Consider the following 17,301-nt stretch of genomic DNA (forward strand, 5'->3'; position numbering starts at 1 on the left):
CTCCTCCTCCTCCTCCTCCTCCTCCTCCTCCTCCTCCTCCTCCTCCTATGGGTTTCCTACTTGCTGGAGCCAAGATGGAAGTCTTGAGGATACCGGGACCTATACACCCATTGGTATCTTCCATCTCCTTGGCTACTAAGTCTGTGAAAATCACAGATGGAAAATAGCCAAAAAAAAATTATTAAACTCAATGCCATATTGCATTGTAGTGGCCTGTATATTAGGAGTACTTCTGAAGTTAACCAAGACAGTAGATTTTCAAAGTCTAGTTTTGAAAAAGTTCAGTAATCAGATTATGTAAAACACTAAGTCAGTTGGGTTTATCTTTCTTATATAAGGATGTGTCCATATTCTAAAAATAATATCGCTTCTGTAGGAAGCCAGGAAAATTGATATAGACAGGTCAATATGAATATGTCTATAGTAATTCTTGAAGTGTAGGGGTAGAGGTTTTCTGCCTTTTGAATATATCGTTGATTGTTCATCGGATAGAAAGGACAAAAGGCTAGTTAGTGGACTTGTAAATAGTGTAATTGCAGAGGAAAGTTCAGTTCCATTTATGTTTAGAGACAGCAGCAGAATCTTCCCCAAACTTGAAAGCCATTCTGACTTTCAGACTCAAGGTTCTCCTCACATGTTCCCTGGGTCTCTGGAGTGGAGGTACAGTGACCGAGTTTCTTTGTGGGAGGCTTAAGGCGGTACCTTGGGGGAGCAGGCCAGTGGGTTTTTTTTTTCTGTTTTCTGTGTCAGGGCAGAGTCATGCAACCAGCTTTCCCTCCAGCCTCCTTCCTTATCCTTAAGAATAGAGCACAGGCACAGGGACCATCTGGCCTAGCAGAATGGCTTAGAAACAGAATGACATCGTGTGCTGGGCTTCTGCTGAGCATGGAAATCATTCATGTGGGCATAGACTGTGTGGACAACATGTTAGCTCTTGAGGCAGAATTGCTTTTGCTTCTTTATCTTTTAAGTTTTCATGTAAAGACACGAAATTCCCATAAGGTCTCAGGGCAAGGAGTCTCTTTCCTAAAAACTCAGTGTGATTCTGACATTTAAGCCACAGGAGCTGTAGAACCATCTCGGCATTTGAATCTCAGCTTGTAGACTGTAGCCTAGAACTTCATGAACAGCATTCTCCTTCCCTGTCCTGCTTGACTCTTCTAAGGTAGCTTTCTTGTGCTGATAGTCTTTTTCAAAATTAATTTTTGTGTGAACCTTGAGAGATGCCTCAGCAGTTAAAAAGCTCTGGCTGTTTCTTCCAGAACACCTGAGCCCATCCCCAGCACCTACATGGCAACTCAGAATTGTCTGTAACAGTTCCATGGCCTCCATGGGCCAGGCATACAAATGGTGCACAGACATACATGGTGGTTTATGTGCACCCATGCACAGAAGATAAAATCATTTTGTAATTTTAGTTTTAAAATAGATTTTGTGGCTTTTGATTTATCTATTTCAAAGCCTTTGCAGGAATTGATAGGGTTGTGAGTTTTGAAAGAAAATAGATACTGATGTTCTCAGCCACATTGCCCATCTGGAATCTATTAAGATGTTCTCAGAGAAATCCAGCCATTCTCCTCTCCCTTTAGCCCGGTAATGCTGAAGTTCCCTAGTTACGTGAGTTATGTAAGAGGGGTTTGGAAGGGATTGGAGTTGGAATTCGTTGGACTCTGGACTGCCGCTCCAGAATTAAATGTTTTGGCGGGGAGGTGTTTGTACCAGGAATTAAGAGGCAAACAAATAAGGTAGCTGTGGTTTTATTGCAGGGAAGCTGTAAAATTATTGTAAAAAGGTAATTTTAGCCTCTTTAAAATGTGCTGGTGGCAGGGTGCCTGATGGGTAAAAACAGTGTGTTGAGCCTTACTATAAATAACATGCCATTTATTTTCTCTCTGAAGTCAGTTTAATTCCAAATAAATTGATCTTTAATTGTCAGTATCCTCTGGGGCTCATCACTTAGCTATTACAGGAAAGTGAAACCGTGTCATTTGGATGTGTTTGATCCTCTGCTTGTAAATCTGCTGCTGTTGTCCTTTTCGGAGCCTAAATTAAATGTGCAGGCACCTCCTTATCAGGAACTATTGCAAGGGCCCTGGAGAATTTATTGGTTCTGCCGATGGATTGGTAGACTTGTTAAATTGCTTAGGGGATGGAACTAATTGGTGCTTTCTGTTGCAAACAGAAGCATATTTCCCATCTATCCTCTGTGCTTTACCTTAGGCATTCCTTTGTTGATGTCTGAGAACAAAGTTGGGAGGGTTACCATTCGGAAAGGTGGGGACACCAGAGAACTTCAGGTGGGAGAGGCATGACCTTCAGTACAATGATGACACTATGCCAACTGGAAAGGACAGGACCAAGAACTCCCACTTCCCCCAGAGTGTGCTCTGCTGAATACCCCAGTCTCCTTTGGTCCTATGAAAACGTCTCCAAGATAACTCAGGAAAATCTAGAGGCTGGGTTTTTGTTTCAGAGTCTCACTGTTTTCCCAAGCGGAGAGCTTTACTCATAAGCTTGGTGGGACAGATAATCCCAAGACAGTGGGGAAGCAGGGAGGAAGCTAGAACCATGGGTGAGATCCCATCCCTTTCCTGCACCATCCGAACGTGCTCTGCCCCGGTCAGCATACAAGATCTCCCAGTGATAATGTGCCTCTCGGTCTCACTTAAACCGCAGAAGCATAGTTGCTTTTTACTTAGAGAACTACCTAGCTAGCTCCTGTGTCACTTTCCAAAGAACTATGCCATTAAAGCCATATCTGATCACTACGGGAAGTGCTAGCCAGCCAGACACATCCTGTTTCAGAGCATCCCACAGAAAAATACTCTCCTGCTGGCAAGTACCTGTAATTGGTTTGCCAGGAAACACCATAATTATGGTTACAAGGTTTGAACTCATTTTCTTTCCTAACACATCTTTTTTTGGGGGCAAAAGTCATTCCAAATGGTCTTACAACTAGTAAGATGGTTGAAAAGATCGTTTCCGCCCCCGGGCAGACACTGTGTATCTGTCCTTGAGATTTTGACGAGGGGGACTGCAGTGGAAAAGGTGGGAGCCAGAGGACATGATCCCCAGGAAGTAAGGCAAGCCCTGTGCTGGGAGGGGAGGGATGGAAAGGGCGTGGACAGGCTAGAGTGGTGACACCCCATCGGTGCATTCCCAGCTACATCTCAGGCCTGCTTGACCTCTGTGGAGCTACATTCCGCTTCACCCCAGTCTCCTATGTGGTTACCAAAGGTCTCGTTCAGAATCTCATTCATTGGCCCCAGGTCAGGCATCCCTGGTCCTTGCCATCCTTTTAAACTCTGACCTGTTATAAATCTATAACGTCTCTAGCCTCAGCTCGCTCCCAGCAGGATGGAAGTCAGTCCTCATGTAGTAGAGGCTGTACATAAAAGTGATTTCAGCCATGGGCGTGCAGAGGTCCACAGAGGCAGGGCTACACACCCTTCACACCTTCCTTTTTGGTCCCACTACCCTGCATTTCTGTTCCGTGCTTCTCTGGGTTCATCCCCTCTCCAGGAAAGCAGGACTGTGACAGAGTATTCTAGGTTTAAAATTCTAGCCTTTGGAAACTGGATTCGATTGGCTTCATTTGGCCCTGATAAAGCTCATCTGGTCTTTTGAGGGTTTGGGTGATAGTCAACAATCCCCATCTTACTGTTTCTTATAGCTCTCTCTGAGGGGACGGTTACAGAGGGAGGCTGGTATATCACTTACTCCATGGCTCAGAACAAGGAGGGTTGGGAAACCTGCGAGATGATCCTAATGGTGTCTGGACTTTCTTCCCCAGGAACTTTTAACTTGCTGTGAAGAAGGGAAAGGGGAACTCAAGGATGGCCTGGAGGTGATGCTCAGTGTCCCCAAGAAAGCCAACGATGCCATGCATGTCAGCATGCTGGAAGGTAGCTGGCCCCCAGTCCTCCTGGGATCCCACCTCCACTCCTAAGACCAGGGAATTTGTGGTATGGAAGGAAGTGGCATGAAGTCAGGCTAGGAACAAGCCTGGAAAAGAGGAGTGAAAACAAGTTGTTAAATGGGTCCTCGGCTACCTGTGTGAGGAGCTGCCTCCAGGTGCCATTTAGCTGTGGGGACACCTTGTTGTTCATGAGATAATCCAGTGCAAGCTGTGACCTTTAACTATAAACTATAAACCAGAGGCCCTCAGATCTGTTCATATGCATAGCATTTATAGTTCCTTCACAGTCAGAAGAGCAGGAAATGCTGGTTGCACACAGTATACATCAGTAAATTTAGTGTGATAGCAACCTTACACATGTGTGCTCTTACACACACACACACACACCTTTTTTCAGTACTGAAATTGAAACTACATCTTGTCCATGCTGAGCAAACACTCCACTACTAAGCTGTATCTACAGCTCTTTTTGATCGAAGTCTCGCTAAGCTGTCCAGACCGGCTTTGAAGCAGTGATCCTTTCTCAGCCTACCCAACACCTAAAATTATAGGGATGCACCAGCCGGCCCAGTTTCTTTAACATAGAAAAGACTAGACAACATAGATTTACTATTATGGTTATTTTCAATTAGATAGTTAAGTGGCATCCAATATACTGACATTCTTGTGCAACTAGCCTTTTTTCCTTCTTGGGAGCCAAGAAAGCCCAGCCATGTGACCCTGACAGGACTTCAGTCAGCAAGAACCGTGTTCTTGGCATCTAGAACAAGTACAGTATGAAGTCAGGCTCGTGTGACATTGGCCTTGATATTATAAAACAGATGCATGGAGGAGCAAGGCTGGGGTAATTTTCATAGCTGAGTAAAGATTCATCATCCCAGTCTGACAAGCAGATGCTAAGCAAATAAGTTTGTGGCTTCCCTTTTTCTTCTGGCATCATCCCACAATACTTCCTTTGCCACTACCATCATCTAAGAGATTTGGTGTTGTCTCAGTACTTCCTGGACTACCCTTAGTACAAGAATGCCCAGAGCTTATGACAATAAGAGAGCCAATGTCATCATCTCTAGACCAAGCACTAGTCATCTGAAAGGGCTCCTGTTGTCGAAGTCTCTCCACCCCCTTCATTCCCAGTGCTGAGTGTCCTCCTTTAGAAGAACCCCATTGGCCCAAACTGTCCCTTAGTCCTAATCCAGCCACTCCAGTGCAGTCTGTGGACCTGTGCAACAGAGCTAGTAAAAGTGCACATCAGTGGACTTGCCTAACACCCACTGAAGCAACTCTCTTGGATGGAGACAGGTGTTCAGGTGTCCATGTCTTCACATGCCTTCCAGGTGATTCTGGTGCACATTAAGGCTTGGGAGCTTTCTGAAAGATCCAAAGTAGTATATAAATAGAAAATGTTGAAAGCTTGTCCCCAACACTGTTTAGGAGCAATAAATAATTCTAAGGATGGGATATAAGAAATGAGGCCATGACAAATACAGCAGAACCAAGTGTATTCCCCAGGCAGTGCTCCACCTCAACCCCACCCAGGGCTAGAAACAATAGGAGCTATGGAGGAAGAAGCTCTGGGGACTGCCCGTTTGGGAGGCCCCCCAGCTCCTGCCACATCAGGAGGGGAACATCCCGTGGGACCTTTCAGCAAACCTTACTCATATCGCACGTGTATATAGGAGACACAGTGCAAGGAATGGGCAATGGGAAATGCCTAAGTACAGTTGTATAGGCAGATGTGCTATATTAGATCTTTATGCAAGCTAATAGCCAACTAGGAAATCCATTCTCCAAGGGGGAATACGACGCAGTCTCCCCTGAGTGTAGTATTGGAGAAACTCCACAGGGCACATGGGTGTTTTTCAGGGTTCGATGAGAACTTGGATGTACAGGGGGAGTTGATTCTCCAGGATGCCTTCCAAGTGTGGGACCCAAAGTCGCTGATCCGGAAGGGGCGGGAGCGACATCTGTTCCTCTTTGAGATCTCCTTGGTGTTTAGCAAAGAGATCAAAGACTCTTCAGGACACACGAAATATGTTTACAAGAACAAGCTACTGGTAGGTGGGGTAGGCGGGGCCAGACAAGATTCCCTGCTTTGGTAGAACCCATGGGCAGGAAGGGATACAGACATATACAGCTCACCTCTCCCCATCTCTACTCCAAAGGCTCAAACCTCCTTCTTGGAAAGCTCCCTTCCACATCCTCCACTTCTTTATCTAGAGTTCAAAGGTCTTTCTGTCTGCTTTTAGCACCTTCCTCTTCACCATCCCTCCCGATACCTGCTAATCAGCCAAATACCAGCAGGTCCTTCCATCCTGGGTATAAGAACAAAATATCCAGTCGGTTGAAGCCTGATTGACAGAAGGCCCTCCCTCGGCCCTCTCCTCTTTGTTGCCTTCCCATTCCTATCCCAGCCCTAAGTTTCCCCCACTGCCCTCCCCTTCCCCGCCTCTCACAGGCATTTCCTGTCTACAGACCTCAGAGCTGGGTGTGACCGAGCATGTAGAAGGCGACCCCTGCAAATTCGCCTTGTGGTCTGGGCGCACCCCATCCTCAGACAATAAAACCGTGCTCAAAGTAAGTACTGCTCTCTTCTATCACAAAACCAGGGTTGGGGTAAATGGGTAGGGTAAAGGAGGCAGGCATGAGACTCCAAAAAGCAGGGCCTAGAGACCATTGAGCCACCAGACCTCTCTTGGGAATGACTGCTTTATGCTGCAGGTATTGAGAAGCAAATTTAACCATAAAGGGAAGCCCAGGATGTCTCGAAAGCAGATATTCTCCTTGAGTTTATAGAGGACAGGGATAACACATTGACCTTAACCAGGCCCAGTCAACTGGGTTCTGTCCATAGCTCTTTCCAGGGGCAAGAACAACCAAGCTTTTAACAAAGACATCTTGAGTTGCTCTGTGTTTGCTCAGCAGATTGCCCTAAACATCCTCCACGTACAAGGTGCTTTTTTAATCCCATAAAAAAAGAGCCACATTTAAGATACAGTCCTTATTCTCTGGAAGTGGATTCTAGAAGCTCCCATAAATCACAGCAGCCTGGGGGTCCACATAGTTCAGCTCTCCAGGTTCAGGCTCATTTTGAGTCCCCCACTCCTGCTGGCACTAACCTGACTAGGTGGAGTTAGTACAAATAGAGCTTCCATTGATCACATGCTAGTCAAGGAAATGTCCATCACCAAGGAGCAGATGGCCCAACTCAGGCAAAAGCTTCACAGTGTCTACCCTTAATTTGCAAAATGGCTGCTACCTGTCATAAAGAATTACCTAAAAAGGGATCCAGGCAGGCAACAGGGTATCATAGGCGTGAGAGCAGTGCTTCTAATGAACACATTTAGCAGCCTGAAACCCCAATACTGACGGTCAGCCTGTGCAGGCTCTATGAGTGTGACTGCTATTAAATATCCTGACATACCCATTACCCTGCTGGTAAATAGCTACTGCTTTCAGATGTCACAATTCCAAGTGCCTCCAGGGCCTCATAGGACCCACAATTCAAGTGGTAACCCCGGCTCAGCAGAAAGCAATTGATCCTGCTTCAACTCCAGAGCCAATAGCAGATTGATCAGTGCATAATAAATTATGAAATATTTTTACAAGTGCTCCATAAAATCTACATTGAGTCTTGAACTTGCACATCTCTGGAGCAAAAGAGTCAAAGGATAAAATGCAAAAGAAGCTCCCCTAAAGATTTGGTGTCTTTGGAATAACAGCGAAGCCTGTAGGGGGAGAGTTGAACATAGTTTTACCGGCAGCAAGAGCTCGGGTTCTCAATGCTTCTTCCTGTGGTACCCCAGGCTTCCAACATCGAAACCAAGCAGGAATGGATCAAGAACATTCGAGAAGTGATTCAGGAAAGGATCATTCATCTTAAAGGCGCTTTAAAGGAGCCAATCCAGCTCCCCAAAACACCAGCCAAACTGAGGAACAATAGTAAGAGGTAACCAACACCTGTCCCCAGTCACTGCTACATCATGTCCCTGAGGGAGGGGGGACAGGATGACCCTTCATCTCTAGTGGGAATGGTGCTGTCCTCTGTCTAGGAAGACCCAGGTTCTGCCTGTGGCGAATTCTGCCATCTTTAAGCTTCTCATCAGTTACTGTTCATCGGTGGCACTCTTTGCCTAAGTGTGCTACCAGAATATGAGAGGAAGTATAAGCTGGGTTACTTCTCCCAAGGACCTTCCAACAACCATGTGTTGCACATAGAATTGCACATAAGGACAGTGGCATCTGGAGAGAGTACATGCTGTCAAATAGGGGACAGTGATGGCTCTCTTTGGCGTTGGGGAAGGCTTTGGGGAGAACAGTGCCATGAGCAGGGAGACTTCCACGTTGGTTGGAGTTCTGTGCAACACTGGGGTAGGCTTCTGTGTCAAGGATATCTCCTCAGCTCCTCTTTAATCGCCCTCAGTGATTAATGACTTCAGGAAGAAGACCTATGTGTTGAGTGCCTGGGCCCTTCTTCTCCCAAGCCAGTAGATAGCTTCTTAGGTGTTTCCTTCTCAAGTCACCATGTGGCATGATCATTTCCAAGGGCTCTGCTGAAGGACCTTTGGAGGAAATCATATAACAATTTTACATATATCTTGAAGACAAAAATACACAGCACAGTGATGTTCTAAGAGTAGTGGTCACTGTTGGTGATGTGCTTTCCATGCCTCCCCAGTTCACAAATGGCATAAGCTGGAGGACTTAGTTGACCTTTTAATATCGACCAGGATAAGCGATGGAGAACCATTGCAGAGACATCCATTGGAATGCTAGCACTGAGAGAGATAGGGACCAGAAGTTGGGTATGACCAAGACAGAGACACTTCCAAAGTGATGGTCAGGATCATATCACTGCCTCATTGCTACAGAGACCAAATATGAGTATATTGAAAAAGGGCCCATCTTAAGTGTATGTGCTTGGGTCCAGACTACAGCCTATTTTAATCCTGAAGAGAGAAACCCTGCTTCTGGTAGATCCTGTTTCACAAGGAATATAGAAAGGAATACAGTATAAGGAATGGATTGTCCAGGACTCCGTGAGAAGGAAATTTAGTTGAGGCTAATGTGAGGGTTGCTCTGAAATCTGAAAGAGTTGGAGAGTTTCTAGAACACATGAAGGGCATGTCTTAGACATGTCTGCCACCCCCTCTCTGTCTCCTACTTCTCTTATCCTTCATGGAGTCGAGAGAACCCTCACAGACTCTGCAGAGAGCTACCAGGCGGTGTGGACTTCCCTCACCTTGGCTTCCTGGATATAGCAGCAGAGCTTATGGAGGACTACATGGGCTTGAGGGATGCCACCCACACTCCTGGATCAGCCCTTTCAGCCCCCAGAACTGGCTTCGTCTGTAGTGGACCAGAAGGGTCCATAATAGGCCAGAACAGCAGGAAGCAGAAAGTACAGCCAGATCCCAGCCATCTACAGATGGGGGGAGGGGGTGATGGCCCAGACCATCAAAACAACAGATGATCTGAAGGTCCTTTTATTTTTGGTTTTGAAATGTATCACGTGATTTCTTTTCACAGCAGATTTTGCCTTCCTACGAATGTGTGGCTTATGTTATTAAAATAACCTGGCATTTTCCAAACCCACAAGTGGTGGTGAGAAAGTAGCCAACTTAGAAATGCTCTGCATGGGAGGAAGATGACATATGCACAGGTGCACACACAGGCACCCTCATGCACACACATGCCCATGTGCACTCACAGGTATACCTGATCGTAGTCGTTCAGACTCGGTGAAGTGGAGTCATTTTCTCTAATACTCTGCTCGTGGGATAAGATTCCCCAGCATCCAGTTCCCCCATCTCTCAAGGCTTTTACCCCTCTACAAGCAGCATGAAATGACTTTTTCGAAAGTATTTATGAGAATAACTGTGGTTTCCTCTGCTAATCCTTTTAACCACAGCCCACATCCCCCAAGTTTTCCTCAACGCAGACTAGTCAGCAATTCCCAGGCAACTATTCCTTCCGGAGCTTGACCATGGTTTCAGCACAGAGTTAGGACACAATCCTAAGGCAGAGAATGGAAAGAGCAGTGTGGTGTCAAAGCCGTGTGGTGCTAGGGCCCAGGAAGGGGTGGCACATACCATAGTGGCACCAGGGAGCAGAGCTGGCTCAACAGCTGCTACAGCCTATGCTGTCCCCAGGCCTGGAGCAAGTGTCTTTCCCTTCTGCATTGATAAGAACTCATTGCCAATAAGTATAAAATCAGTAAGACCCACCAAAAAGAAGACAGTGGCAGGAGCTAAAGATCCATGAGAACTTTGCTAAAGATAACCTTCTTATGAGAAAACAGCCCAACCCGTTTTCTCCTGCAGAAAACAACTCAAGTTTAAAAAAGAAATCCATCTTAAGTTTCATGACACGTGCCTATAGTCTCAACTGCTTTGGAGGCTGAGGCAAGAGTCTTGCTTGGACCCAGGAACTCAAGGCTGGCATGAACAGCATAGGGTGGCTGCATCTTAGACAAAGAAAAAGATATAGAGTATCTTATCCATTGTCTGTGCTTTCTACACCAGCAGCAAGGCAAACCCCATCCTAGTTATAACATGCAGAACGCTGAACTCTGCGGCTACTACACAGGAGCCCACTGGCTGGCTAGAAGCCGGGGCTTTAAGTGAGCTATATCTTCCTCCTGTCTATTAGTCTTATTCCTAGCTTTATTGTTGTTGATACTGGTTTAGTGCCCCATCTGCCAGATGAGTGTGGGCCAGAAGAGACATAGGGCAGGTGTTGTGTTGTGCTATGCTAGGTCATGTAGTGATCATGTGCTTACTGAAATGAATGAGCTTTCACCGAAATCACTTACTCTGTACCCATTAACAGGATAATGCTACACAATCCCTGCTAGGAATGTTCAGGCACTAGTTTGTCGACCCAGCTGGGAAAACCTTGTGTGCTCTAAACCCACAGTGGCTCCCCCCACCCCCACCCCTGTTTCTTTTTTCTCTTCTTCCTGCAGGGATGGAGTAGAGGATGGTGACAGCCAGGGGGATGGGAGCAGCCAGCCAGACACGATATCCATTGCCTCCAGGACCTCTCAGAACACAGTGGAGAGTGACAAGGTAAGACAGAGTCCCTGCCTTCCTTCCCTCTACCCCAGACTGTGGTTGGATTAACCGGCCCTGGAGAATTGTGTTCAGAGTTCCTTCCACTCTGGAGCCAAACAGCGGGAGCCAGCTGTCTCATGGCTCCAAGGGGGAAAGGACAGAGCTGGACTGGGACAGTCACACAGCATGAACCAGTGAGAAAGGCAAGGTGTCTGATCCCTCCAAATCACCCCTATGGGGGCCGTTGGATTGCTCTGCCTCAAGAGAGTGGACCTCAGAGAGGCTGAGTTTGGACCTGTGTCCTGAGACACAAATGTGTGTGACTGGCTCATATTTAAAATGGTTTGATTAGGGCATATTTTAAAATTAGACCAGTGGTTTGAGAAATAGACACATAGACACTACTCAGTAGGGACCGCTGACCCAGAAAGACTCTAGTGGGTAAAAGACACCCTTCCCTGGCCATGTACCCAAGGCTCAGTTCCTGAGAGCTTAGGGACAGAGAAACCACCAATTTTCTCTGAAAAATAAAGTCATCCTCTAAGAAAACCTGCCCACCTGTCTCCCACATCTTGGAATAAACATCATGAGGAGCCCTGAGAGGGATGCAGGAAAGACTATCCTATCACCATGTGTTTGGTCAGCTGCCTGAGGAAAGCGATGGTTGGAATCTGCAGCAGAGAGAGGAAGGGCCCATGGCCTGACCCACTCACACTCACCTACCCAGAGTCCAGAGGGAGATAATCTACTGCTTCCTATCTGTAATGCTACCGATGAAGTTAGACTTCCCCAAACACTGCTTGGCCCTAGTTCCTCCAGGTCCTTCTGGCTGCCCTTCCACCTCAGGCAATAGACTAGGCCTAGTCTTGATTTTAGTTTTTTCTACATTGTGAGTTCCTTGCCACATTTATTAGGTTTTTCCTTACTGGGAAAAAAGCCACTCGGTATGGGACTGTCCCTAGACCTGCTGAAATAAGAACAGCACATCACACTGATAGACTCAAGGACATTCAAGGTTAATTCTGTCTGACAGCTGCTTTCACGGTTTAGAGCCAGTTTCAGGAACAGAGTAAATAGAACATTTGAGGGTTTTTTTCTACTTATAACAATACAAAGGAAACTATTTCTATGTTTTCCTGGCTTCTCTGGTCTGTTGTCTAACAGTGTAACTAAAATATCCTATGAATAAAAGTGTTATTTTTTTTAAAGCAGTCCCTGGTTGGTAAGTCAAGTGTGATATTGCCCGTGTTCAGACATAGACTTTTAGCTTTGTTGTTGGGGGACTTGTCCCTCACAGCTGCTAGTCCATCTCCCAGGATCCTGACATACACAGAAACCCCAGGCTGGGGCCATTTGTCTATTTCTTTTCTTGCTGGCAAGGTAAGTGAGACTAGACTCCACCTTTGACAGCAGGCCTTTTATTATACATGAGGGATTTTAGTACTTATTCCTTTCTGTCAGGAAAACTGAGGATCCACTGAGTAACTCACCCAAGAAAAATGTAGTAGTCAGTGTTAAAGCAGGAACTAGAACTCAGGCCTAATCAGTACCACTCAACGCACAGTGCTAACTTAATCCAGCCGGGTGTTCTTTCTACACAAGCCACACACAGACCAGACACATGCTCTGTCAAAGCACCTGCCATGTGCCAAACTCTGTGCTGGATACTGTGGAGAGACGTGCGCTGTCTGTGGAGTGTGAATCCCCATCCGTGTGATTTCTTGTTCTCTGTTGTCTCTATAACCAAGCCACTGGTCCCCTACGAGAACATGGGCTGTGTCTGTCTGTTCCACTGCTGTCCTCCTGGCATGCAGCATGCATCAGGGCTTGGGAGTCATTTGTGAACTCAATGAATATTTTAAGTATACACTGTTAGGTCTCAGGGAATAGAGGATTAAGAGGCAACTAAAAACAGGTTTCCAAAAGTAGCTAAGCATGCAAACATCCTATTTCTTAAGACATTAAAGAAATGTAGAAATTTTGAGCAGAAGCTTAGCAAGCTGGAATACTTGTCCTCTTGGAGCAGAAGCTCCCAGCCTCCTTCTCTGGCCCTAGGATACAGGCTGAAGGCGAAGTGGGAGATTCTGTCCATATACAAAGCCTAAAAAAGAAAAAAAACACTTTTTCTCGAACAAAAATAATAATAGGCAGTTGATGAATACGCAATATCCTTTAAAATAATCTCACCTTTCTCCCAACCCAGCAGTGAGGACAAGGCAGTCATGTGGCCCCTGTCGACCCTATGTCTCCCTCCAGTAGTGAAATCATTCACTGAGCTCTTGCATTCATAGGCATTACCACCAGGGTCCAGTTCCTTCCACCTTCCCTGGGAGACAAGGAAGCCTGGTTTTCAGGTGACCAGATAAAAGTCTCTGGACTGACTCAGATAAACTGATCATAGTCAACAGAAGGGTAAATGACAACGGCTTTAGGGAGGTCACGGTAGAGACACCTCACTGATTAATTAATCAGTCCAGCAATAGATTTTTCCTCAGAATGCCAGGTCTTCTTCCTCAGATGGAAAGGGATGATTTATGTCAGTGGTTGACTGAAAGATGCTGGGGAGCCCACTTTGGGCTGAGGCACCCCTCCAATCACCTGTTATGTTCTGTATGCTGTAGTGTGAAGGAAAGCATTTGAACAGAGGAGCTGGATAAATCCCAGCTCTGACACCTCTTCTGTCAGCTTGCCCAGGTCAGTTTCCCCATCCACTAAACAGGGTAATGATACCTTCTCACAGCATCATTGGGAAGAATAAGTAATATATATCTGCTTGGTAGCTGCCTGACATTTGGTAAAAGCTAACTTTCAGTCTCAGGGTATAAATGCAGTGCTTCAGCAGACTGGGAAGAGTTTTATGAATTCTTGAGCAGAGTTCCAGCCTCTGGCTTCAGCACTATCAGCAACGTCAGCAGCTTCTTACCTGTTAGTCCTAAGATGGTGTGGCTTCTTTGGTTTACCTCTCTATAAACAGAATGGCATTTCTCCTCCACCTTCCATGTTAGCCTCTGGAATCTCAGGCATAGAGAGTTGTTTCTAGCCTTGACTTCTGGGTTAGCTTGTTATTAACAGACTGTGATCTACTTATGTCTGACATTGAATGATCATATTTGAACAGTGCTGGGTCCTTGGGCTGTAGGTATTTGGAGACTCTCGCCATATCATTTTTCAAGTCTTTGAAGGCTACATTAGAAGTCTTCAGGCTCTCAAGCTATTGATGATATTAATATGTCACCAGATTATTCCATTTCCTAGCTGCCTTCCAATGGGCTTCCTTCAGCACGTAAATTCTGTATAAAACGGGGTACTTAGAGGGATAGGCAGCCTGCACTCAGGATCAGCTATGAATAGCGTCCATCCTGTAGCACTGATGCATTCAGAAGTTTTCCTAAAATAGTCATCATGTCTAGTAGAGCACCTAGCACTGCTCATAAAAATCTCCAAGCCTTTTTTATGAATAGACTTAGTTAGGCAGGTGACTTAGCGATTCAAGTATAGGACAGCTTTGGCCCACTCGATTCTCTTGTCCAGACTCATCTCTGTGTTCTAGAATGTTCTGAATATAAAATATTCCATTAAGTACGTTAGCTACATCTTCTGTTCCTTCTCCATACTCATTGCTTTTTAGTAAAGGTTAAAGAAAGGAAATGGAGCCCCTTCTCACTACCACATGGAAACCCCTTGTCTAGCTCTTCTTTAAGGCCTTAAGAGATGGAAATTCTACCACTTTTCCCTGTGGCAAAGGAACTGGGACTGTTGGCTTATACTATGGGTCCCCCCTTCTTAGTGAGAACACAGTTTATTATTCATAATTCTGCATTAAACCCTTACAAAGCTGAGCTGAGCACCTCAATAAATAAATCCCACTAATAACTCTCCCAGACTTGTTTTTGTTTCATCCTCAAATGGATCTGCATAATTAGGTTTTTCACAGGCCTGTATTACACAAAAGTTTTATTTCTTCAAGGCAAATGAAAGGGCTTACTTCAGCCCACAGTGGACCAAACCTGTTCTGTCTAGGATATGCGGGTTCTACTCTGGGCGGGACATCCCACCTGTTCATCCCACATCTTTCACCTTGAGTGCTGGGGTTTGCTACACATGGAATATCTAGATTCACTGAATTCTAGCAATGACAAGGTGTCAGTGAAGAAGAATCTTTTTTAAGGTAATGGATGCCCTCCAGAGGACAGACATGTGCACTGTGATGAACCTGGTGTATGCATTCAGGGCAGGCACAGTGGATGTTGCCAATAAAAATAAAGTTGAACCATGAAAGCAATGTAGTCCTGATTCTCAGGCACACCCCAGACCTCAGCACACTAGATTATAGTCACAGCATAAATCTCAATAAAAGGATTCTGATTTTCCTCAATATCTTAGTCCTTCCTCATAAGAAAATACCACTTCCACTTTATGATTTTTAAGCACCAAATGTGGTTTGAGCTTTTTACTGATTTATTTTGTGTTATTTAATGTTTTCTTAAAGTCCAGGACTAGACTTGGAAGTCATCTATTTTCCTAGCGTAGTCTTCTTGTCACCCTTTTTGACGGTGGACAGGTAGCTGAAGGAAGGGGGTGATAGCAGTGATCAACAAAGAGAGGAGTCCAGGACCATCAGGACACCCAGATCCCCACCGATAGGTGTGCTGTCACCCCCCCGGGAGCACAGCTCCCCCTCAGTGATGTTTGTCATAGCGTCACCTTAGCTTTTCAGAGCCCCTGAGCAGAGTGTGAGGACTTGCAGTCACGGGCTTTCTGTCAGAAGTTCTTTGGGTATATGAGTAGCTCCAGTCCCTGCAAAGTCCATCAGAGGACAGGAGATGTCCAATACCTGAGGAAAAATTGAATTTTTTTCCCAGAAGAAATCTATTATCAAAATTGCCAGTCATCTGAAAAAGCAAGGAAGTGTCATGAAAGGCAGTGGCTTGTCTGAGCCCAGGCAGATAACAGGAAGCCTTACAGGTTCTCCGCCCATGTCAGACACTCCAACTGCACAGAGTTCTTAGTTCTAGGTAGTGGTGCAGCACAGGCGTCTTCAGTATGAGAACGGGAAGGATGGAAGGGTGATTTAGCATTGGTGGAGCTGTGGTTTGTAAAGGCCTTACTTGATGCCTTATCTCATTCAGGGTGAACCTGAAATTTCTAATCATAGAAATTTAGAGGAGCTAGCACTTGAGAGGCAGAGACACACAGAACTCTGTGGGTTTGAGGCCCTCTAGTCTACAGAGTGAGTTCCAGGACAGCCAGGGCTACACAGAGAAACCCTGTCTGAAAAAAAGAAAAAAGAAAGGAAAGAAGGGAGGGAGGGAGGAAGGAGGGAGGGAAGGAAGGAAGGAAGGAAGGAAGGAAGGAAGGAAAAGAAGACAGACAGACAGACAGACAGACAGACAAATTTAGAGACGTCCCAGAATCATCAAACCCACATCCTTCGCCATTAACAAGTAACCATGTTATTGATTCAGAGTCACAAAGCCAGTTAATGACAGTTCTGAGAGTTAGGCCCAAGTCAGTCACCCAAGTTAAAATGATCACTTTGTTGTGACCTTCCTAGTTCTGCTGGTGGACAGTAAAGACCACTGCTGCCCCCTCCTGAGCTGCTCCTACCCCCCCTACCCACACACCCCTAAATAGGCCCACAAATCCACAGCAACCCTGAGTAAGTTGCACTGAGGTGCTACAGAGATACTATGGCTCTGGGCTGGCAATGCCTATCACAGACTCTTCAATACCAAGTACTTGTGACTCACATTGTGGCCTTGGTGGGGGTGTGATTCTGCCCCAGAGTTGTTCAGCCTCTCGAGAACGTTCCTGTTGGTCTCTAAGCACTTGGCAGTGAGTGCTGAGATGCTCCAAGGCTGATCCCTATCTTGGAGCCGCCTGGGAGGAGCAAGTTTCCAGAGCCAACTCAACCCTGCTGTAGTTCCACACAAGGAGAATTCTGTTTCATTGTTAACATTTTGGTGGAAGGCAAAAGCAAATCTGAAAACAAGCCACAATGTTCAAGTGTATTAGCTGGCAACAGACTGGGGCAAACAAGACCCAAGTAAGTATGCCTCCAGCCCCACATGGTCTGCTGGGGACAGGGAGATGGACAGATGGACAGGTGGGCACAGCTAGGAGGACAGAGGTGGAGAGTGAAGTGGAAGCTTTCAGGACAAGAGTTGTTCTGGAGGATTCCACAGAGACCAGCCAGTGTTCCGTTTACCCTTTCCTCCTCTGATCTTAGGTAGGAAAAAGTATTGTACATTTAAAGAGTAAGGAAGGGAAAGGAAGGGAAAGGAAGGGAAAGGAAGGGAAAGGAAGGGAAGGAAGGGAAAGGAAGGGAGG

The 17,301-nt window shown here is 45.9% G+C and overlaps 1 protein-coding gene across 1 annotated transcript in view; it reads left to right on the top strand.

The window, feature by feature from the left end:
- LOC114608321 (kalirin-like) overlaps positions 1-17,301 on the top strand; it is a 473,938-nt gene that overhangs the window by 444,669 nt on the left and 11,968 nt on the right. Inside the window, exons 33-37 of the mRNA XM_028752277.1 lie at positions 3,794-3,905; positions 5,783-5,973; positions 6,392-6,493; positions 7,723-7,865; positions 10,884-10,986. Coding sequence (XP_028608110.1) covers positions 3,794-3,905; positions 5,783-5,973; positions 6,392-6,493; positions 7,723-7,865; positions 10,884-10,986 — 651 coding nt within the window. The remainder of the gene's footprint in view (positions 1-3,793; positions 3,906-5,782; positions 5,974-6,391; positions 6,494-7,722; positions 7,866-10,883; positions 10,987-17,301) is intronic.

Source organism: Grammomys surdaster, unplaced genomic scaffold, assembly GCF_004785775.1.
Source record: "Grammomys surdaster isolate TR1022 unplaced genomic scaffold, NIH_TR_1.0 125889, whole genome shotgun sequence".
NCBI lineage: Eukaryota > Metazoa > Chordata > Mammalia > Rodentia > Muridae > Grammomys > Grammomys surdaster.